This window comes from Bactrocera latifrons, unplaced genomic scaffold (assembly GCF_001853355.1).
Source record: "Bactrocera latifrons isolate USDA-ARS-PBARC rearing strain unplaced genomic scaffold, ASM185335v1 scaffold_122, whole genome shotgun sequence".
In the NCBI taxonomy this organism is placed as follows: Eukaryota; Metazoa; Arthropoda; class Insecta; order Diptera; family Tephritidae; genus Bactrocera; species Bactrocera latifrons.
The window spans coordinates 776,662-801,508 of record NW_017534653.1 but is presented as its reverse complement, the minus strand read 5'-3'; the positions used below and the strand labels follow the sequence as shown (position 1 = coordinate 801,508).

Here is a 24,847-nt window from a genome sequence, read left to right as displayed (position 1 = left end):
TTAAAAAAAAAAAAAAAAAAACGTTAACTTCGGCTGCACCGAATACCCCGCTAATATACCCTTCACAGGTGCATTTCTTTTAGTAACTATGTCTTCAGTTTGTATAGAAGCTATACGCTATGGTAATCCGATCTGAACAATTTTTTTGGAGATTATATTATTACCTTAAGCAGTAATCCATGTCAAATTTCGTGAAGAAACCACGTCAAATGCAAAAGTTTTCCTTTGATTCCGATAGTCCGGTCTGTATGGTAGCTATATGCTATAGTGAGCCGATCTGAACAATTTCTTCCGATATTACATTATTTGAATATATATATGGAAATGTTGTGATGCCTTCATGATACCTTCCAAGACATAGTGCGTTCTCAAGATCGAAATCGCTGGAACGAAATTTTGCATACCAATTTTGGCTTTGGGGTTCGGTCAACACATTTTCTCCGTACACTTTACATAATTTCTGCCTTGCTTGAACTGCATTTTTATAATTTTCATAGTAACACAGTAAAATGTGCCGAAATTGCGGTATTCAATTTTCCATGTTCGTTAGGACACCAAGCAAAAACTATTTGAAAAAATTTAAGAAAATTTTACGAACAAGCTTTAGCTATTCAAATATATAGCGGTAAAGCTGGGAGAAAAATACAATAAGATCAGCTTTTGTCAGCAAACGAAAATACTTAGTAAACAACCCAATAGCTATAAGAAACCTACCTGTGAAGGGAAGGAAGGTAAGATTTTCTTTTGCTATTGTTAAATCCGTACAAGCTAAGAACATGCAACGGTGCTGCTCCAAAGACAATGAGCTAAAGCCATGGACCGCAGCGTAGCACCACTTTAATGAAAAGTTGTTGTTGCTTTTAAACCCTTCTTAAAACAAGCGGACTACTTAGAAGTGTAATAAATGTGTGGTTTTAAGGTGCGAAGTGTGAATATTCAAGTATGCATATTTCAAACTTTCACATTTCATAAGTTAATTTTTTAAGGCAGAAACGAAGCCATTTCTTCTTTTTTTGTTTTTAAATTTTTAAATATTTAGTAAAATGTATTGAATGCAAAATTAGTATTAGCAGAAAATAAAAAAACGTAGGCCTTCGAGCTGATTGATATACGTTTACTTCTCAATAACGCTATTTGCATTTCATTCCCACAAGTTTGTTTCTCTGTTCTTGCCATGCTAAATGAGCATCAACTAATCGTTGAAATTGTCAACTAGTTATTATAATTAAGTGAGTGAAATAGTGGCTGTCTGCTGTGGCTGACGGTGAAAACATATACTGATGTCAAATTAAATTTACTACGTGACATTCGTGGAGTTATGTGGCGCAAGAACGTGAGATAATTTCCGGAAACTAGATTTCTTGCTTCAGACAGCTGCTGCATTATCCAAAGCAAATATGCAAATGTGGTGTGAAATGCAAAGATGATTCGGCTAGAGTTCATGCATTGCCATTAAATTTTTGGGGGAAATTTAAATAGTTAACGAGCATGACTTCAAAATTTTAACAAATCAGAACTAAACAGAATATGAAATTAAACGACGTAACGAAAGCAATGAAATGCTAAACAACTTTATGTGATGATTTAAATTCTATTTGAGTTTTTTTTTTTTTAATTTAATTTCATTTTTTTTTTGTTTTGAAAAAGTTTAAGATAACAAGTTTCGCCAAGAAAGAAATGATGCTTAAGCATGTGCTAATATTAAAATCAAGCACTTTCAAACCTATTTACCTATTTACTAAATAATATATATGTATACTATGTGAATATAACTTTTACATATAAAAATTGCTCTTAATGCAGTCTTCAGATCACACGTATTGCCTACGTTTTAAACTTTCTTTTTCACAAAATAATTAAATACGTGTATTCGATTGATATTATCTTAAGCATTCTGAATTGAGAATAAATTGAAGTATAGTTGAATCGGGAATATATCTACATAAGAGGCCAATTGAAATGGTCCCAACCTACCATAGTAAAACATGTCTGTTTGCCAAAATTGTTTTTACTTAATATAGTTCTCTTTTAGGATGATGCACCATTCAATTTTTCGATTCCATTTTTGTAGTACGATTTGTAATTTGCTTCAAAATAGTCCCCAATTTCGGCGATCACCTTTTAATTCGAAGATCATTCCTTCCCAGCGAACATTCGGTTGGGATCTGAGAACAAAAATTGAAGCTGGGGACCAGATCTAAAGAATATGGTGCAGACGGAAGAGGCATGCGAAGCCCAATTCATGGTTTCCATATTGCGAATGCTGCTATATTCTTCGCACAAAAGCTGGTTCCGTTAAACCAGCAATGGTTTTAATTTTGTACCATATCTGCAGAACATTTAAATAACTTCTTTTCAAGATTCCATTCTCTCTGAGATAAACGTAATTCAGTCTGTTCAAAGTACCTTGCGGTTGCTTCTATTAGTGGTGTCATTTCAAAGACAATAATGAACAAGTTTCAATATAAGTTCTACGAGGGAAAATTTTTACTTTCATCTTTCAAAATGGATTATTCGCTCACTGGTTCTACAGGTAGTATTCATGAACTTGGGATTTAAAGGTGATTCGACTTTTGGTTGAACAGAACCTTCCAAAGAAAGCCCTGCTTATCTTGGTTGTTTCAGAAGGTCACGCACCTTTAAACTGCTGATGGCAAATTGATTTGGACAATTTTTACATATATAAGTACCACCTAATGCAACGCTAAATCAAAACGCCATTAGACTTGCGAAACTTCGTTGCATTTTAAGTAAAGCTATAAAAAGTATCTCAGATCCTTTAAAACATATTAATATTATCGAAGGTGTATCGCGTATATTGGCATTTTCTTGGGAAAAACTATCAAAGGATTAGATTTTTAATTTAAAGAAGTTTTCGATTTTATGAATTAGGAGTAGAACAAAATATTCGTTATATTGGACGACCACAGTAGTTTGTATGGAAAGGCGTTTCTTTTTTATAATTCCTTAGTAAAAATTAATTAAAATGAAACTTCATCATTGAATTACTCCTATTAGTTTATTGGACTCAGACAGACCTTAGAAATATGGGCCATACGTAGACTTTTGACGTCCATTTGAACATATTTAACATCGGCATTATTAATAATGTCTTAGATTTATAATTTTTTGAAATTCAATACAACGCTGCTGAGCGCCTTAACAGTGATTAAAACACAATATTTAGTTTTTCTAAAAAATAAATAATTGCAGTACAAGATGTAGCCCAATAATACCCCACATATTTTGAAGTAATACCACAATTACACAAGTTACATAATATTTCGTCAGTTATACTTAAAGTACACAGCAAACCGGCAAATAAACAAACCGTGCAATTTGTGACAAGTAACGATGAAGTGACAAAATTAACAACAAAAAAAAAAAAAAAAAAAAAAAAAAAAAAAAAAAAAAAAAAAAAAAAAAAAAAAAAAAAAAAAAAAAAAAAAAAAAAAAAAAAAATAAATAAATAAGCTGTGATAAGAAAAAGAAACGACAATTTGTTAGAGAAGAAAACACATAACTTTCTCCAAACAAGCATAAACACTTAAGAGTTTAGTAGTGATATTCGTTTTTAATAAAAAAATTCAATAAAATCTTCCACAACTAATCAACTTCGAATATCAAAACTTCGCAATAAAGCACACACACCCAAAGCGAGCTGCGAATATTGAACCCGCAAAAGCACTTATTTCACATTTCCTACCTATACATATGTATGTATGTGTGTTTCTTTGTGTGAAGCGAAGTAAATAAATAAACAAATGCCACACCTGCACAAAGTTGTCCAGAAAAGACCGGGACTTAAAATTGGCATGCGTTGTTGTTATAGAGTATGCTTTTGTGTTGAAGTGAATATATTTTGTTTGAGGACGTTTGCGCCAAAATACCAATACATATTTACTCACGCAGGTATAAAAGATGTATCCGCAACGCTAGAAAATAAAAACGCAAATATCTTAAGAATAATCGCCTTTAGAGAGTCAATAAATTGGCAGACAATGTCAATAACTAGCGTCATTAATACGGAGATGCATAAAATATTTTTAAAATTAAATACAAACACTCATACAAACATGTGAATGCCGTAGAAAAAGAAAAATATTAAGAAAGTTTTTTTACTTTCTTAGAGATTCAAAAGTTTTAGATATTTATTGCTATGCGCTTGAGTTGAACGTACTTACAGTGTGCACTCGTTAAAATTATATATACATATGAAAATTCTTAATGCGGGTTTTTAAAGATAATCTTCCAGAAGTGGTAGTAATCACAAATGTTTACGTAAATTACTTGGAGGAGAATAATTTACATATGAGGAGATTTTAATTGGAATTATATATTAAGAAGTCAATCCATAATAAGGGGGTGTGGCTCTCTTTAAAAAATTTTAAGGAGTGAATATTTTTTGCAAAAATTAAAAAAGTACTTGAATATATAGATTTGGTTATACTGATAGCATATAAGCACTGGTCGTTAATAATGCCAGATGGAGGTGCAGTTAAATACGAACTGAAGTTTACGTCATGCAGTATTTCAACGATTTTTGGTAATTTTAATAAAGACTTGATCTCTAATTCTGCTACTTCATCGAATCCCTTGATTTCCGAAGCTCCTTGATAACCAAAACGAGTTCTAGATAAGTCTGGAAAAAAGCATAGCAGGTGTTCCAGCATATCTCATACCTACTTCCCTGCAATTTGTGCATGTAACGTCGTTAGTTATGCTCATCCGGCGCCATATAAATAAATAAACCTTTTATTCTTGCACAATATAGGGACTTTACGATGAAGAATTTTCGATTTTTCAGCATAAATGGTAGTGAAAACTTAATAAATTACTATAAAGAATTATACATACATAAGTCCAATAATAGCAGTAGATCTCAAAGATTTGGTGAATGACAAGCTGTTTATGAGCTTCCGTTACATATTTATGAAGTAGTTAACGCCTGTCCTATATAGTGTTGAACTCTTAGTGGATTTTACACCAAAAGGAAATATAGATTTCAACGGTCATAAAGTCCACCAAATTAAAAAAGCATGAAAGTTGTGGATCTTTTAATTACCTTCAATTTTGCCATTTAACTTTCTTGTACTTTTGCCGGAAATCGAGATAAACCGTATCTTACCATTAAAAATCACTCCATCCCTCCCTTCCTCTTTCCGGCCACAGATCGTAAATAATTATTCCTTTCTAGTTTATTTTCTTTTTTGAATGGATTTCATTTTCATATTTTTTCTGAATTTCAAAAATTATCGACCCAGGTAAATAGCAATTCTTCTTCTTCTTAATTGGCGTAGACACCGCTTACGCGATTATAGCCGAGTTGACAAAAGCAATTAGAGGAACTAAATTTAGCGAATATAACAAATTTTATTCATAGATAAGAAGTTCAATAATATAGTCTTACTTTATTCTAAAAGTCATCTTACATTTTCTAAAAATCCAAAATAGAACGATACAGCTTTTTATCATCCAGTCAAATTTTCTCGTTTTTGTACAGTTTAGTTAGTTGGTAATAGAAAGAGAACCTGAACATGAAGGTAAAGCATTTAAAAGTAATGTCTTCCTTCTGGAAATGTGCGAGTATAACGTTTGGTATTTTTCGCAAAAAAAAAAAAAACAAAAATAATAATGCTTAATAAGTACGATGTGTTATTAATGATACGAATGGGTGAGAATGCGTTAATGTGTCACAAGCAGGTGCTGATGACAATGGCTATGCATCAAAAGAAGATTTCGGTTGACAATAGTTAACATTGCTCAACGCTAATTTGTTGATGCTATACAATTTTGAATAATATTTGCACAAATAGCTTTCCAATTCATTATGCTGCTTTCATAAGCAAATTAGCAGAAGCCACGTGTCTGGTAGACATTAAAGCATTGCTTTAAGCATGGTAGTGTAAAAGCTAAGGTCAGACTATATAGCGCGGCGAAATAATAATAATAATAGGTTGTGTAAAGAAGTGAATATTATTTGTTAGGTTTAAACATGTTTAATATTCTAGGTAGTCTTAAAGTTTCATTCAAACTTATCCATTAAACTATTAGACATTTTCATTATATATCTAAATACTCCTTTATATGATTTTTTGGCAAAAAAAGTCTTCATGTTATTTGAATAGTATAAATAATCAATCTAATTATCCTCTTAGAATTATATTTCTAAGTGACTGAGTCTCCTGTTCAGTTCACAAATGTATGCCTGAAACTCCATAAAATAATTTCGTTACATATATAATATTTTTGCAAGAATTTATTGTTCACTGTCCATCGTCTAAAAAATATTTTACGATTATGAACAAAACTTTCCCCTTTTACCCCTTATATGTGAGCACCTAGTTAAAGTTTTATGGCAGTAAAATTGCTAACAATCTGCACAAGACACAAGGTCAAACATAAATTATGTATTTAGCATATAGTAGTTAACAAAATTATGTGATTGGATCGCTAGCGCAAACAAAGGTTGTTTTGGAGTAGGCGCGGCTCCTCAGCAGCTAAAATAAGGTGTGCTTTCAAGGAAGCACATTCTTTGAAATTAATTGTTCGTACAATATTATTATGTTTCTGATATATGCCAAAGAAGAATACAGATTCGCTAATATACATATGTACAGCTGGTTTTATGGAAACATTTTATGTACGTGAGAAAGTTATTTTAAAGTATAATTGAAATTGAAAGACCAAAAGCAAAAAAAACAAGGAAAAAGTTAACTTTGATTGCGCTAAAGATAAATACCGTTAACAAATACTAAATATTCCATACAAGAACCTGATTTTGTTCGGTCAGTTTGTATGGCAGCAATATGCTGTAGTTGTCCGATCTGAATAATTTCTTTAGAAATTGAAGTTTTCCAAACAAGCCATTGATTCCGTTCGTTCAGTTTTTATGGCAACAATATGGTACAGTTATCCGAACTGCATAATTTCTTCGAAACTGTGGCGATGCTTTGGGTAATAATCCGTGCCCACCTCTTCCACTGATGAAAATATTAAAAAAGTGAATGTTGCTTGAAAATTGTCAAACAAGCGTAAGAGGGATGGCAAGCGTCCTCGACATTTCTCCAAACCAAAGCCACTAATTTTTTCGAATTTCGTGGTTCAGTGCATCAACAATTTGTTCCGGAGGGACAGACAGTCAATGAAGAGTTCTAATTGACCGTATTGAGGCGTTTGAGTGAGAACGGGCTTTACACGATGAATTTAAACATCATATCGAGCTATTTGCAATGAATACCCTCGACCAACCACTGTATGCAACAGATTTTCTCCGTGTGTTTTTGTTTTTTTATCCCCAAACTGAAGTTGCAGATCCGTGGGACCTGTTTCCAGTCGATTGTAGAGATAAAACTGAAGGAGAAGGAGCTGAACGCCATCCCAGAAAGTGTTTATGAAAAGTGTTTCGAGGACTGAAAACATCGTTGGCATAAGTTTGAAGGCGAATAAAAAAATATTGACGAATACTTGAATATTTCGCGTTTTATTTATAATGTCCGGCTATTTTTTGACACAATGTATGTGGAGTTTTTCCAAATATGATAATAGGTAATTCTCAGCATTAATACATTCTTAAAGATCATACGTTGAGTTAGAAAAGCTTTCTACTGCAATAGATTTCTTTAGATTTGGACCTCTATTCAGTTTTCTCACCTTTTCTTATTTACATACACGCGTGTATATAAAACATACTATAATTTTATATAGTAATAATAGTATAATTTGAAATTCTTACTATTTTTTGCCCACAGATGATAATATACATACCTCTATATGTTCTTTAGTTCGATTGAGAGAAAGAATAAAAAGCAATGCCGTCTGAAGATGTTCATTGTATCTCTTCATAATCAAATATTTATAAGGCATTCATTCGTCTTCACTACCATATTTATGGCCAGCTTTTGTGATATACACATACATATGTGTGTAAAATCTTTTMAACGTTTCATGGCTATTCACAGATATTTGCATAAAATTATGGCTAGCCAAGAAGAAAGAGAAACTATTGAAATAACAAAAAGGGTTGACAAAAATCGTAGATTGTCGTAGAATTAGCACCTTTTTGTAACTTACGCTGTTTTGTGAAACTTCAGATATAGGTCACTTTCGCAACAACAAAGAAGTTGGCACGCCTTTATCTGTATAGTTAAGTGACTTATGTATATATATATGTATATAATATGTTTGTATGTTTACTCATAAGATAGAAGTTAGTATTTTCAGAAGTAAAAAATTAGAATTTTTACTAAATAAAAGCAAAACGTAACGTTGCGCTTCGCTCAGCCACGAACTATTGAACTATGTTCACGCTTTGCATTCCAAACAATTTACCTGTCACAGCCAAAGAAGCTATCTCTCAGCCTGGTCAGCCTATTTGAAATTAGTGTCTGCGTGCCATTTCTATGGTTTCGGCTTTGCAAGACTCGTTGACAGCAAGTGAAAATACATTGTATACACGTGTATATACATACATATATAATGTATGTGTATTCTTACCAGCTTCTAGCGATTCGTCGGCCTTTTCTTTTTGGCATCGCAAGCCAAATGGGCTCTAACGCCGTCTAATAGCGCTGCCAAACAAGAAAGCGTATAATTGAATAAGTCTAAAACGGGTTGTGCGGTGCTCCTGTTCCAACAGCGGGCGGCACAACGCTTTGTGTACGCGCGTGATGCTTCTTAACTGACGAACGGGTGGTTTGTATGGTTGCCTCGGCCAATATCGAAATTTGTGTTGTTTGCGTTGCACACATACATATTTATTCAAAAAATTTTAGAAAACAGAAATAACTTTGATAGATGAAAGAGTAGGCCGAATAATTCCGGTTGTTGTTGGCAAATTACTGGTTGTGTGGTATTGGTGAAAGTTATCGATTGCCACTGAAATTTCATTCAGACATAGTCTCTAGTGAGTGAACCTGTTTACAAACGCGCGCTAATGGCTTACGTATGATTGATTATTTCATATTAGCATCAGAGGGTGATTAACGCTAATAAAATATTGGATCGTTCACTAAATTATTCCGCTTTTTTAGTGCAATTTTAACAAGATTTTTTTATTGTGTAAAACATTTTATGCAATTGAGTATTCTGCATTTTAAGTCAATACATTTTGCTATCTATCACCAGTAGATTAATTCCACGCTCATAAAATCGTTGTACAAGTACAAGTCTTTTTTTACGTTCTTATTTGATATTATGGTTTTCTGATCCACAATTTTTTTACATAGATTCGAACTAGCAATAATCTAAAGGTGCCAAGCCTCTCGAATATGGTGGGTGTGGCAGCATATCCCATTCAAGCTGTAAAAACTTTTAGCTAGTTATAGCGATTATTCTTACGACTTAATTTTTCCAGCAGATCACTTAAAACTTCTGAGTTAATCCCACAAAACAGACAACATAACCTTTTTTGTGGTGACCCTCAAAGTGGTTTGAGGTGGTTCATTTAGAGATCATGATCTCTTGCGATTTACATTCATGTAAACAACCCACTTTTCTTAATCGATTGACAAGTCAATCACAGTTGTTAATGTGACGAAGCAAATTTCGTTCTCTAAGAATATGAAGAACCCATATATTACCTTCGAAATTAATTCTAGAATCGTTCCGAAATCTTTCAAGGTGTTTTTGACCGATATGAATCGACCAATGACTTTATTTTATCCACATCGGCTCCATAATGGCTTGCAGAACGTGGTGTACTTTAAAGATCGAAATTGTAATTGAAAGAAATTATAAAAGTTTGGCATTGGTGTTCGATTCACTTCTTCTCTTCTCCGTACACATCACATAAATGCTGTCTGGCTTAAACTGCATTTTTACCCTTTTGATAGTAAAAAAGTAAAATGTGCCGAAAATGCTGTTTTGGATCTTCCATCTTCTAGGCGACGCGAAGTAAAAACTATTACAAAAAAAAAAAAAAAAAATTTTACAAACAAGCCGTACTATATCGGCTGTTTAAATATACTATAACGCTTAGCTGCTGCAGTAGGGTGCTTTAAAAAAACGAATGCTTTTTTCTTCGTTTGCTACTCCGAAAAATAGGTTGATACATCTCTAAGAAAGGCTTCTAAAGGCTCTCTTAATTGACCACGGAAGATCCTCTCTAACGGTTTTCGACTTTTTTCTTAGTATCAGATAGCAAAATTTGTATTTAGGTTCAAACTTTCAAAAAGCACAATATTTGCGCAAATGGACTTTGTAGAGAATTATATACTCTTCATGAAATAATTTTTTCGTAAACCTAAACGTTTAAAAGATATTAACTGTTATAATTTGTTAATTTTGAAGAAAAAAAAATTTTTGTGGGGAATTCACTGCTCTGTGCTCTTTTTTGAACCACACTAATATATGGTACATATATTTTTTTATACATAGTTGCCTTTTCTCATGTATGCAAACGTATTTATAATTGGTGGAATATATATTTTATCCCAACTATTTCTAAACTTTCTTCAGTGATAAGGTAATTGTGAGATATGTTCTTTTCATTGTATGGTATTGCTGAAGTTTACCCCTGATAAGTGTCAATCTTAAACGTTTGGTGAGTGAGCTAAAATATAACTTTGCTATAAAAATACAATGTGAACTCAGTGAGCGGTTTTCATCCTTTTTCATATAATCCGAATGCTTAACGTCAAGTAGAATAGACGATTTCAAAACACGACCCGTAGAAAGAGTTAGCGCTTCACAGACAAAATTTGAATTGCATATACTAATTAGCAGTCTCAAGGAATCGAAACAGTAGCAAATAGAAGAACAAACAGCCAATGTCTTCCGCTTAGGGAATCCCCAGTAAATTTTTCCCAGAATTGTATTTTAAAATAATGTGCTGAATTGTAATATTCGTAAGTATGTCACAGGGAGATATATTATATTTTTTCTGTGTCTACCTGTTGTCATATACATATGTATATTCCTCGTCATAGATTCCTCGTATATTTAATATGTATGAATATTTGTATAAAAGTAAGGTAAATAACTATATACACATATATACGTAGGTATGCAGGTGGCTATGTGTTTCAAGAATTTCATTGTTGCCAATTTCATACGTGATGCATAAAAACTCAGAAAATAAAAATAAAGCCATACGTGATCTCCACAATAAGTAGATGATTAACACTATGCAGCAGCAAAATAATAATTTTGCTACGGTACCTTGATTTTGAAATATATGTATGTACATTGTATATAGCATCACTTAGAATGCAAAATAATGTAACATCACTTTTCATAAGTTTACAGGGGAAAGAAAAACGATATAATGGAAACCACTTATATTGAAGCAAATTTGGGTTTTGGCTATAAAATGGTTATACATTGATTATGCCTTAGAGCGGAAGCTTGAAATTTTACCATATTTCATTTTATAATATGATGTAAGCAATAAAAAGCTGAATTTCGATTTTTTTATGATGCGTTGTTTTGCATTTCAGGTGACGAAGTGTATATGGAATAGCAGATAATCTTAAATATTTTGAGAGTATATTTCGAAAATTTACATTCTCTTAAATCATCCTAAGAAATATGAGCTTATGAGCTGATTCTTGAACATAGAAGTACAGCAAAATGATAAACACAGACTATTTCGAAAATTTCTTATGGGCCAATACAAGCTAACCAACGCATATTCCATTTTTTCAAATAAGGTACTTTTTATAGGCCTCGTCTGGAATAGCTTCCAACGAATTTGGATTATTTCGTGTTTGGCTCATTTTTTGTGTATGATTTGTTAGATTCTTAGATTCGATATCACTTTATAAATCCACGTCTCATGCTCAGTGAGTTCCTCTGCTCCGAAGTTAAGCATTCCTTGGCGATCTCTACTGAAGGTGCTATTTGCAAAAGATTCTGGTCTTCTGTTGTTTTATGTAGAGACGTCCGTTAGAGACCTTAGAGCTCTCTCATCTCTCTGATGCCTACGCAACGATTTCAAAGCACTGTTCTTTAATGTAAACTAATCCATTTAAGAAGAGTGAAAAGAATAAAGTGGTAAACTGTTTTTGATTCGTCAAGCATTTGAGAGTAGCAAATCGAAGACATTATACCACTTGTTCAAATACACTTGCAAAATCAATTTTAATCAGAAAAAATTATCAATTAATAATTGCAAGTACTCTTGAATACTAATAAAGAATGAAATTCCATAGCTTAAATAAATCGATTCGAAAAAAAGTCTCACTAAAGTTCTGAAAAATTATTTGTAGTGCATGTTAATTGAAAAGTAATTTTCATATTTTCAATGCTCTCAAGGGTGCCAGACATAGTTTCTGTTACTGTTACTACTTGATATTGGCAGACTGGTGTTTGCGATCACACATTATGCACATACATATTTATTTTTAATTCTTGTGCTCAAAAGAATTGCTTAAAGCCATGTTCGCATGCTGTCAAAGGTTTCTGCGATCTTTTATATGTGGATGTACATACAAACTTATATATCTTTATATTCATATGTATATGTACATATAATTATTATTTTTATATTGACACTCATGAACCACAATTGGCGCGAATTGTTAATCAGGTGACTTTTAATGAGGTATATGGATTCCTATATGTACATATATACATATGTCAGATAAATACAATACATACGTTTTCAGAGCACATACATATCTGTTTGTGTTTGTAAATATTTATGACGGCAACGCTGTTTGCACAGCTGTCAAAATTTGCATATTGTCGGCTTTATATCTGGAAGGGCTTACTTTCGATATTGGAAAATTAATGTGCTCTTCTGCCTAAAGCATGATAAGAAATGAAATGTTTCAAAGCTGGATTTCGCAAAGACTTTGAGAGTGCCGAATCCAGCGAACGACTGTCATGGGTAAATTTCAATCGAAAGGAAGGTGGCTATACTAATTTATTGGGGAATCTGCGGTTATTCTATTTGACTGGATAACTTTGTTGTTCCCTTCATAAGTAAAAATATTGTATATAGCTGGAGAGAGAGTCACGTTGATTCATTCATAAGCGATTTACTAATTTTTGAAAGCGACGATTGCAGAGGACGTACAAATATGTGTACAAGTTGGCAAAGGTTTTTTTCCAGCTTCGAAGAAAAATTTCGCACAACAGAAAAAAATAATCACCAAGAGCGAGGTCTTTTTTGAATGAGACATACATATTTACCTCAAAAATCGTATCGCAAAGTTCGAAGATTCCCAAAATAGATATATCGATGTCATATGCACATTAGGGTGCTTCAAAAAAAATTTTTTTTTAAACTTTTTTTTTCAAATCTTATCTTCTCAAATACTTCTATGTATATACAAGTATTTTGATGTAAAAAAACTTTATACTACAACAGCATCAACTTTTTATACCATTGCAACCGCCGATTTAAATTCCAGGTGATTTTTTTCACTTTTCGGTATATAATTCAAACATACACTTTTAACAAAGAATTTCTGAAAAAAATATTTTAAACTTGGCCATTGCGACGCCATTTCCGGTGTCCCCTCGGAAAAAGATGCGCCCGCGTTTCAGGATGACTCCCTATAGGATCATCTAAAGTTAAAAATACGTGTTTTGTATAAAACTTTAACTAAGAACTTGGAAGAAGGAAAAATCTGAAAAATGCATTTTTGGCAGACATTTTTACAAAAAAATGAAAATTTTAGTGACATTTTTTCTCATGAAGATCGGTTGAGTAGTTCTCGAGAAATCTTGCCAATCGACTTCAAATATACAGTTTCGAGAAAAATGCGTTTAAAGATCGGGCACTTAGCTTATCTAGCCTCGAGCACACAAGGCTGTCTGAAGGCTGTATCTCCGAAACTATTACTCGGATCAACTTGAAAATGTATGACAATATTCTAGAGTTGTTGTATATTTGAAAAAGGTAATAAAAATTTGTTTGAAACCCGTAAATCCTTGTAACCCCTTAATCAACTGGAGTGACCATGTTTTTCTAATAACGAATCATCTTTGTGCCTAAATGGACAAAATCGAGTGAGAATTAGTCTTATAACTAACAAGCCCATATAACTATTAAGCCTTTTGCTTTTGAAGGTACTCCTCCGGCTGTGTTCGCTGCAAATAACAAGAATATAAAATGTTTATTTACACCCTAAATTCAGCTCTTCTTATTTTTGTTAGATAGATTATTATTTAATTAAGAAAGAAAAAATTAGTTTTTTAATTAATATTGAATTTACACATAATCAATGCAGTTTTTTATAAATGTTTTATATTCTTCAATTTTAATTTTTACGAGATTTAACAACTTTGAAATTTTTAGAAACACTCTAATGCACTTAAGGGTATAATAATGTATGTCGACAAAGCAAAGTAATATTTAATAAATAGTGGCAGCATGTGTTTATTGTTGGTAAAGAAAGCGTCCAATTTATCACATTTCGCTACGGGCACGTTCCATGTTCACGTGTGCTAATCGGCTTACGAATTGTACACACATAAATATAACAAGTGTGTCCGTTACCAGCAGAAATATTAGAAATATATATATGTATTCATACATATATTCAATAATTTATTTATATTTTGCTTTTACGATTTTTTATTATTCATGTAATTCTTTCCTGTTTTCCCGTTATGTATTTGTGGGAATAAACCTTCTCAAATAATATTTAGTTATCGCTGAATGACAGTTTACAATTTAATAGTGTTATTTTATTACGTAAAGAATATAAATAGCGTAAAAAGTACCAGTAATAGGGAGTATTTGTCCACAAGTATTATGTGATTAGCATTTGTAAAAAGTATACCCAGATGTTTGTGCGAAGAAATACCATTGTTGTTGGTATAAACAAATAAGGTAAGGTTAAGATGGGTTAGAATCCTATATTAAATACTCAAAATAGAATTGGTATACATATTTTAAATCAAGTTAGAGTTGACTCTATATTTTACTATACTTAGAACGCATCATAAGAAATTGAGATAGTCTGAATGGATGGGTTTACAATTCCAAAGTAAAATATTTTACAAAGATTTTGTGAAATTTTCAAAGGAAAATATTCTAACATCGGTCATTATGAAGTCATTTTCGGGAATGAATCGAACAAAAAGTGTCTCCGCGTTGACAGCAGAACTTCTTATAAAACCATCAAATGTAAAAAGTAAAAAAATACTTTTCTAATTAAGGGGGTATTCTAGTCTAGAAGCTCGAATTTCGAGCTTTTTTCAAGAATTAATAAAAAAGAAGCACCAGATATTTTTACTATCCGTTTATCATTTGTTTATTAAACTTAGAAGAGTACACAAAATAAATTTCAAAACAAATTTTTTTTTTTTCATCGAGTTATGCCTCCTTGAAGAAAAGGGGGGAAAAAAGAGGCCTTGTCCTCTTCGCCATGAATTTATTTCTGAAAAATAGAAAAATTACAGATTCGTAATGATTACGAATGTCACTATGTTATGAAGCAGCCAAAATTTTTTTCATAAAATGGCGGCTACTCAAAAAATAAGGTCGATTTTTTCACTAATTTTGTCGATTTTTTTTTAATATTATAAATTCCAAATTTTTACTTTTTGTTGTTTCTAGATAGAAATGAAATAGAATGCAAAATTTCAAATAAATCGACTGAATAGAACTTGAGATATTGTGGCTGCCGCATCAAAAAGGAGTTTTGAGAAAAACGCGTTTAAAGTTTAAAAGTTAAGTTTCGGGCAAGGTAATAGATAGATAGATAGTTCGCTCAACCGGTCCAATCGCCAAGTCACTAAAATGGCTATAACTTTGAAAATAATTTGAGTTTTGAAAAATCCTTTTAAGGAGATATTTTTGAATATCAAAACTAAATTTTCGATTCTTTCAAATTTCTAGACTAGAATACCCCCTTAAGACCAAAAACTAGGCTTTGGATGAATCAAAAACAAAAAGAATTAAATATAATTTTTGGCAAAAGTTTTTACAAAAACTTGCAAACATTTGTGATCATCTCTCGAGTTTTTTTTTCAAATAACAGTATTTAAACAAACCGAAAATTATTCTGAATTATATCGGGAAGACCTATGTAGAATTTCATTGAGATCGGTGAGGAAGAAATTTTCACAACCGACTTCGAAAACACAGGTTGGAGAAAACTCGTTTAAAGTTTTTGTTGAATATATAGCTGAACTCGAGGCGTAACTTTTTAAGCCTAAGTCTCCAAAACTATTACTCAGTACCACCTAAGACATTGGCTCAATATACTAGAAAAAAGAACTGCCGACAAAAATGAATAAAATCAATATTTAATGCATTGTTCTGTTGTGAGCCTAAACAGAGGACGTTCTATATCGACTGGAACAAATGGCAGACAGAAGGAGCAATGCCTGGGTTATATGGCGGGTTAGGCAAAAGCCACTGTTTTCAAAATAGTATTTAAAGTTTAATTGATCCATTTTTAATTAGCAGTCCGAATTCGATGCAAAACCAAATTAATTTTGTTGCGTTTAGGCAGCGTTTCTGTCGTCTTTCAGAGGTTCTTGGCTTCAGAGAATATGGCAACCAATGACCTTGCATCTGCTGTTTTTTTTTTTTTTTTTTTTTTTTTTTTTTTTTTTTTTTTTTTTTTTTTTTTTTTTTTTTTTTTTTTTTTTTTTTTTTTTTTTTTTTTTTNTTTTTTTTTTTTTTTTTTTTTTTTTTTTTTTTTTTTTTTTTTTTTTTTTTTTTCAATAATCTCCATTGAGAATGTTTCTAGTACCTCATCTTCAAACTTTTTGGATCACCCAGAACACTTTTCGTCTTCCAAACCAAAATACCACTTTTAAATCGTACAAGCACTTTAGGTGCGTTGTCTCAGCTACGTTATGTTCACCTTAAACTTCTACTAGAATACGATGGCTTTCGGCTAAGAGTTCTTATTAAGATTTTAAAGAAGGCCAAATCGCAAAAATAATTTTTCAGGTACAAAGTTTGACATATTAGAGTAAGAAAATAATTATTGGTGCATGCTTCAAATAAATGACATATATAGTATGTACCATATGCTGAAAAAGAGGCAAAAGGAGAGTAGCTTTCCATTACCTGTTCGGCACATTAGAGCAATCAGGTTATTTCAACTTTTGACATGAATATAACAGAACAGAGAGTAGCAAATCGAACACGTAACTATCGGTAATTAAATGAACTGTAATCATCCAACAGAGAAGCAGTCCTCGAATAGTCACAAGGATCCATCTTACTAATCACACTTTAGATGCTTTTATAACGAACAGAATCTTCATTTTTTTATCATAACTCATATTCCCTATTATAAGAAGCTAAATCTATCCGATAGGCTACAAAAATAGGTTTAACAGCGATAATTTAAATTTACAAATAAGATATTTTACATAAGCATAATTCGATTCATTTATGTTTTTTAAAAGCAAGCGTTAGAGGTGAGCATTATTACACTCTTTGCCACATATTGCGAAATATGAAATAAAAATTTCATACTGCCGACATTCAGTCTATCGAAATATCATTGACTTCAATATTAATGTACAATAATTTGGCATGCCCATATTTAGATTAGTATTCAAAGACTATACAAATAATTTCATGGCTTCTTGCCAGTTATGTTGTTGTTATATTGGTACTTTACCATTGCTGCGTTTTAGCAATATGTAGTGTATCGCTTCAAATGCTGGAAACTGCTTGGTATGCAAGAGTCGTTTGTAATGTTTGGTTTATAATATTTTATGGTCAAAGTAGTTACTATTGCATAACACACTATACAAATACCTCTACAAAGTTTAATTAAGACCTAATATATCCATGCATATACATATATGTAATATGTAGTGGTTATACTATAAAATGGGGTTTAGAATTTATTTTTAACATTTACCAGCGGAAACTTTAAAGCATCGCTGGAACACCAAACATTAGTGATGGATTTAATATACAATTAATTTCTAAAAATATGTCGTCCCCTCAAAGTAATAACCCTTGGCCCCAATGCACTTGTGATAACGTTTTACCAATCCTCGAAACTGTTGTCGAAGTCAATTTTCGAAATGTTCCCCTCTTACCGGTCGTTTGAGTTTGCTGAATAGCCAAAACGCAGCTAAAAAAGGCGAATACGATGGTTGCGGTTGAAAATTTTGTGTTTTTTTTTGGTTTCGCTTCACCTTTGTCAGGATATTTGTTCAATTGACCGTCAGCCGCCGCGTCGTAAACATAGATCCAGGACTCATCGGCAGTAATAAAAGGTTTGATGAAATACTGGTAGTCGGTTTGAATAATTTATACCAATAAAAGCACTCTCAAGCGACAAACAATTATCACCGAAGGCCTTTTCCAACATTCTGAACGTTTTGGCAGCAGAAATTTGATTCCACACTAAAAGTTTAATGGAACTTCTTTGTTCAACAATTCCACTCATCAATAAAATCGCCGAATGCACTTTATGTACTTCAGAAAGACAATTGTATACTAAAGACTAATGATTATTTTAATATACGCACTGTTGTAAAGTAGGCTATAATCGCGTAAACGGCATCCATTAAAGAAGAAAAAATTGAAGGTAGAAATTAAAGCTAACAACCGCCGAATTATATTTTCGATAAGAAACGCACTAATTTACGAGGTTTCGGGTATGAGAGCAATTATTGCCATACAGTTTAGCAGCAGAAAGAAGCCTTGTTGGTTACCAGCATCTTTCCAAATAACAACAAAGCGCTATTTCAATTCCCCGTCCGAAGATGCTTTTGATTTACAAAATTTCGAATAATTAGCTTTTACGAAATCGCTATGAAAACGAATTTAACACAAAAAAAAAAAAAAAAATAGAAATCTACAAAATCATAAATATATGTTCGGCAGTATGTTTTGACTTTCTCTTTTGTTTCTAATTACAGGTTTGTCGCACACTGCCAAGTCCCCGGTGGAACGTCAGCCACTTGTGCAGTGGCTGTCATCTGCAACCGAAGTGATTGCTGCCAAAGCGAAATATGCAACACCAAAGAACGTGAGCTGATAGCTAATCATATAATAAACGAAAACAACAACAAAAACTTAGTGCAAATAGTGTTTAATACCAAAAACGAACAGCAAAATGTTGGACAGTGCAAAGGAAACAAAAACAATGTTGACCACATACGATGCAGCAGTGTTGGCTACGGCCAAGCCTGCTATTGAAGATGCAAATAAAAGTGCATTAATTACAACAAACTCAACCACACCAAATTCATCGCCATCAAAAGCAAAGACACTTTTCAGTTGGTTTCGCGGTGGCAACGCAAAACAAGCAACTAAAGCCGAGACTGCGCAAAGCGAACAAAATTTCACAGAGACTGGTGCGATTGAAGGGAGAGAAGTCCATACAGGGAGTCGTGCCAAGTCATTATCGCCACAGACACCGACGCCGACGACCGCGGCGGCGGAACGCGACGTAACACTACGTGAATTTCGTGGCGTACAAAGTTTGCGACATTTGTGGAATAAACGCATTAGCGCTAGTGAGGACGCAACGCGACGACAAAACTCATTAAGTGACAGCAAAGCGAACAAATTAACAAAATCCATTGGCTGTTTGGTTAACGTAGCCAAGGCAACAGCAGAGTCTGCTGCGAGTGCTGACGAAGGCATTGCCTTGAGCCAAAAACTCGCGCAAAGCCTACACGATTGCACGCAAGTTGGCGTCGATAGTGAAGCTGAAGCATTAAAAGTAGAGACGCACGAGTCCGAACTACACTATTTACATCGGGAGAAGGACAACTTTTATAAGTACAAAACGGCCGAGCAAGCAGCAAAACATTTGACGCGCGAGGCGCGCATGCGTATCAAGAGTGCGCGCCGCGTCACCGCCGGCATCGTAAGCAGTGAGACGCGCGACTACGATGCGCATTTTCCAGCAGTGCAGGCGAGTGACCGCGGCGAGCGCATACATTGGCTAAAAAGGCAAGACATGGTAAAGAAGCGTCGTGAAAATTCAGAAATGGCAACTGTAAATAGCCGTATTAGCCATGAAAAAGCCACAACGTTATCAAATGACGCAATTGTTATCGGTGAAAGAGTAAACACCGCAACGCGCGTCACAACAACAAATGATATGGAGCCAACAACGCCAACCACCCCGCTCGAATGGCGCGATCACCCTGCCGAGTCTTCCGATACCGATACGCTTGCTGCCAACAATTCACCTCGTCTTTCAGCCAGTCGTAAGCGGTACGCGCAACGCGAAACAGCGAGTACGTCGGTGGCGAAACGCAGTAGCAGCGATTCGAATAAATCAGGCTCGCTTACGTTATCAACATCGGGTTCGGTAACTAGTGGCGCGACTACAGGGGGGCGTAGCGCGCGTCGTACCGCCTCCTCTTCATCGTCCTCAGCATCCGCGCGAAAATATAGTTTTAAAACACACACGCGCACATATCATGCGCCTCGCAAGATGAGTCAACGCGATAGCTTCAACAATGGGAGCGGCAGTGGTAATGCGGCCACTTTGGTGCCAGGGGGTGGCAATATAGTTGCCAAACTGACGCAACAATTCAATGAAATGATACAAAAAGATAAGAAGCTGCTGGAAGAAGTGAAGCGCAAGAATGGTGTGCTCATGTCACGCGGCGGACATGTTTACAAAGTGGTGCAGAATCCTAACGCCACACTGGACAGTAACAAACGCGTTTTGCCCAGCACAGCGCGGAGTGCACGCGAATCAGAAGGGTCTCCTTCACGACCTTCAACCGTGCAGCGCAACATAATGAAATTCGAAGGTAATCCCGAGGTCGCTAAGCCTGTGGTTCCAGCGAAAAGTGCGCATGTACTGCAAAAGCTGCGCGAACTCAACAGAGCGCAACAGTATAGTCTGAACAACAATGGTAGTGGTGTACCAAAGAACTTTAAGCTTTATGCCACCCCCACAACAACAAATGAGCTGCAGCTGAAACTTGAAATGAAAAAAGCGCAATTATCGCTGCCACTCTCGTCGCCATTAGAAGTCGTAACCGAAGAGTCGAAAACACCGCTAGAAGCATATGAAAAATCCAACTGGAACAGTCCGTTGGGCATGACACAGGTAATCGTGCCCAATGCAAAAAATGTGGGAAGCACGTACGCGCTACAGAATAACAGTAACAACGGCAACATTGATGACGCAAACACACTTAACGAAGTCGAGCAGCGACAAGGCGACGATCTACAGCAAAGCGGTAAGAGTACGAATGCATTTGATGAATGTCTGGATGGCCTCAGTAGCAGCACTGCGTCAGAGATGAGAATATCCAACAGTAATGATTTAAGAACCGATACGAACACACTTACAACTAGCAATACAGACATTGCTATGGAATGCAGTACGATTTGCATTAAGGCGACGCCGGCAGAGAACGCAATTGAACCCGTTGCAATTGATGCAATAACGGAGGCTACCATAAAAGCTGAGCTTAGCATTCCCACGACCGACGCGACACTGAAAACGCCATTAGCTGACGTCGATCGCAGCAAAGCAACTGTCACAATTACAACACCAACGTTGGGAGAAAAGCCAACAACGGCGGAGATAATACAAACGCCGGCCAACGCATCTCATGATGACCAAGTCGACGCTGTCAACGATGAGAAGGCAAAGCAACGCAAACATAAATACGCGAAAATTTATGAAAAGTTCCGTTTTAGGTCACCATTTGTTGGCGGCCATAGTAACAAGAAACTGTCTTCGAAGCAGCCGACGTCGCCGACTGCAATGACTGAAGAAATTCAGAGACCAGTTACTGAGTTAGCTGAAGACGCCGCATTAGCTATAGAAACAACAACCACTACCACAATAGAGACTGATGAGATCAATGCGGACAAAAATACTTTAAATACCGTTAATGCAGGCACACTGACCCCTGAACCAGAATCGAAATTACTGGACGCACTGGAAATCATCGATCACAAATTAAAAGATCTCGCAATCGAACAAAACGATGAGAATACTGACGCTCTTGTACTCTCACCGGAGGATGATTTTGAAAAACGTGTGCTGCCGAATAACTCCTTTATATTTCAGGCGAGCACAAAACAAGTGCCAAATAATAAATTGATTGTGGCACAGGCTGTCAATGTCTCACTTGTAAACAGTATTGAGGGCGAGCAACTGATGACGGAGCAAAAGGCACTGCTGCGTCAGCAATGCGATTACAGCGAACTGGTGCGTCCATTAAGTGTACAACCCATTTTGGTCGAACTTGAAGCTGTTAAAACGGCAGAAGAAGCAGTAGCTTCAGCAGAGCCCATGTACGAACCCATTGCTGGACACAGTGATACTACAAAGACTGAAAAAGACTTAACGATAACAACCAATCCACTACCACAAAGCACCCTTATGTATACACCACCAAAATCCTTCGTCTATAACAGTTTAGCGGCAGCACAAGAGAAGAAAACGCAAGAAATAAACGAAGGCTTGATAGAAAAACTCACTGAGCCATTAGCTGAAAGTAATGAACTCTTTGACGACATTTACCAAACTGTAGAGGAAGCTACAGCCACGACTACATCCCCAGTGACTGAGGCCACAAATCTCACACTCTTGGCTGACTACGAATCCATAGCGGGTTCCGCCGAACAAACAACGCAGTTAACGCAAGCGATTGCCACGGCAATAGCGAGTAGCAGTAAACCCTTGTACGACGGTTATGAAATCTGTGAGCCACCGCCGGACATACCAACTGCACTTTCTACGGCTGCTATGCCTCTAAACGATAGCACTTCCAGCAATACAAGCGCCAAGCTTATGCAACAAATCTCCATGACCGTAGTCAACGTGCGTAATACCAACGACGAACTGCCGGAGTTGCCGAAACCCAAGCGTCGTCTGCCCAAATCGCCAATGCCAGGCAAACGTTCGCCGAAGTCCGCAAGCAAGAACGCAGTGATTCTTCGCGAAAGCAGTAAAACCCTTAACAGCAGATCAGGTTATAGCAAGAGCAGCAGTAATAGCACAATCCCTGCAATGGATGATCATGACGACGAACATCATTACTATGCTGATGATGAGAACATCTATGACACCATTAAGGGTTCACACTGTTACGAATCGGTTCACACTGCTGACAATGCAACGCAAAAATCCAACAACACTACAACAAAATGTGGCAGTGATAACATTTCGCTCACTTCAAATTGCTACGAGAGCATCGCTCATTACCGCCGCATTAGTAACGGTACTGTTGTCGGCCATTTGACGGGCAGTAGTAGTGGTTCGACGCTTACCATTTCATCAGATCACAAAACAAATAGTTTATACGAGATGTCTGTGACGGCCAGCATGTTCTATGGCACGGGAAGTTTGGGCTCAAGGCAGTCGTCGACGGCGGAAAAATCAAGTGCAAGCATTTCCGGGCGCATCGGTGGGGTTAATAATAATGGCAGTGATGAGAGTAGTGATGGTCACGCTGGCACAAAGAACTATACACAGTCGCATTGTGGCGCGACAAGTGACAACAGTGATGAATGGGTGGATATATCCGATCCCGAAGCGGAGGGTGCAGAGCAAGTTGTGAAGCCGCAATTTATTGTGTAAGTATTTAATAATTCTGTTCGTTTTGCTAAATTTTTATATATATATATATATACATGCATATACATATGTTTAATGTCATACGCATGTTTTTTGCTGATGAATGTGTCTCAAATCAGTAATTATTGTTGATGAATCGTGGTGTTTTTCCAAAAGCCAAAATTAAATTAGCCAATAGCTAATTTTCTAGAGCCTAATGAGGTACCGTTCTTATCTTATCTCTCATTGTTTATGCATATATTTTTATATACATAAGCTTTATATATGCCTGTATCAGAGGTATGGGGAAACCGCAAAGTTCGTGTATACTTATAAATAAATTTTTCTCCATATTCGTTTATGTAAACTCTGACTCGCTTTCGTTCTAAGTCCGCTCTTCCTCCTCCATTTCATCGGAATCACTAATAATAATTCTTAATCATTTTCTGATAACATTTTATTATGAAATCAACGAGTGTAGTAGTACCTGCAGCTGAATTGTCTTTGTGTATACTTATATGTTATAAATAAGTAGTGCAAGGTTGTATTCAGATAACATTTGTGTATTTTTTTCGAAATTGCATTTAGATGTATGTATGTCTGTATATACCGCACGCTTACAAATAACCAGCCTACAACTCTCTAACATACTCTTAAATTTTCAATTTAATCCGCGGTCAGCCATTTATGGTATCATTATTCTATGTTATTAGTAATTTTGTATATAAAAATGAGATATTTAATAGTGAAGACAGAGTGGTTAAAATTCTTAATTTATTCTTTAAAATCAATGTGTCCACTTCAAAGTATTCACCCCAATACATTTTTGCCAACATTTTTTTCCAATCCTCGAAACAGTTATTAAAGTAGTTCTGAAAGAGTCTTCAACTCGCGTATCGATTCACGTTTAATATCTTCAGCTAACTCGAAACGGTTTACCCCGAGCGGTTGTTTGAATTTGCTGAATAGGAGTAATACGGAGCTAAAAAAGGCGAATACGGTGGTTGCGGCACAAATTTAGTTAAAAATTTGGAGAAAAACTCACGATGAAACAATGAAGCATGCGAACCAAAAGTTGTCGGCCCATAATTCCGGCCCCTGTTTAATAATGTTCGCGCAAACGACGTATAATACTTAAGTAGTATTCACTGTTGACAGTTTGGCAGGTCGGAAATAGTTCAAAATGCAAGACACCTCGATAATCGAAGGCATCTTAATTTTTGACCTGCTTTGTCTTGGTTTTTTTCGCCTTGGCTCATCTTTGTCATGACATTTGGCCGATTCATCACTGTTTCTAGGCTGTAAGCATAAATCTAGGACTCATGGCCATGTTTCATGACATCATGTTTCATGTTTAAGCTTTGCTTCACAGACGTCAGAGCGGCACTGTTTTTTTTTTTTTTTTTTTTTTTTTTTTTTTT

At 35.1% G+C, this 24,847-nt stretch overlaps 2 protein-coding genes across 3 annotated transcripts in view; both read left to right on the top strand.

The window, feature by feature from the left end:
- Positions 1–4,819, top strand: part of LOC108978451 (piezo-type mechanosensitive ion channel component-like) — a 10,623-nt gene extending 5,804 nt beyond the window's left edge. The window contains exon 6 of the mRNA XM_018948751.1: positions 4,775–4,819. Coding sequence (XP_018804296.1) covers positions 4,775–4,819 — 45 coding nt within the window. The remainder of the gene's footprint in view (positions 1–4,774) is intronic.
- LOC108978466 overlaps positions 1–24,847 on the top strand; it is a 94,536-nt gene that overhangs the window by 36,247 nt on the left and 33,442 nt on the right. For both annotated transcript variants that reach the window (XM_018948772.1, XM_018948771.1), the window contains exon 2: positions 18,802–23,446. In XM_018948772.1, the coding sequence (XP_018804317.1) occupies positions 18,999–23,446 (4,448 nt within the window). In that variant the 5' untranslated portion in view covers positions 18,802–18,998. The remainder of the gene's footprint in view (positions 1–18,801; positions 23,447–24,847) is intronic.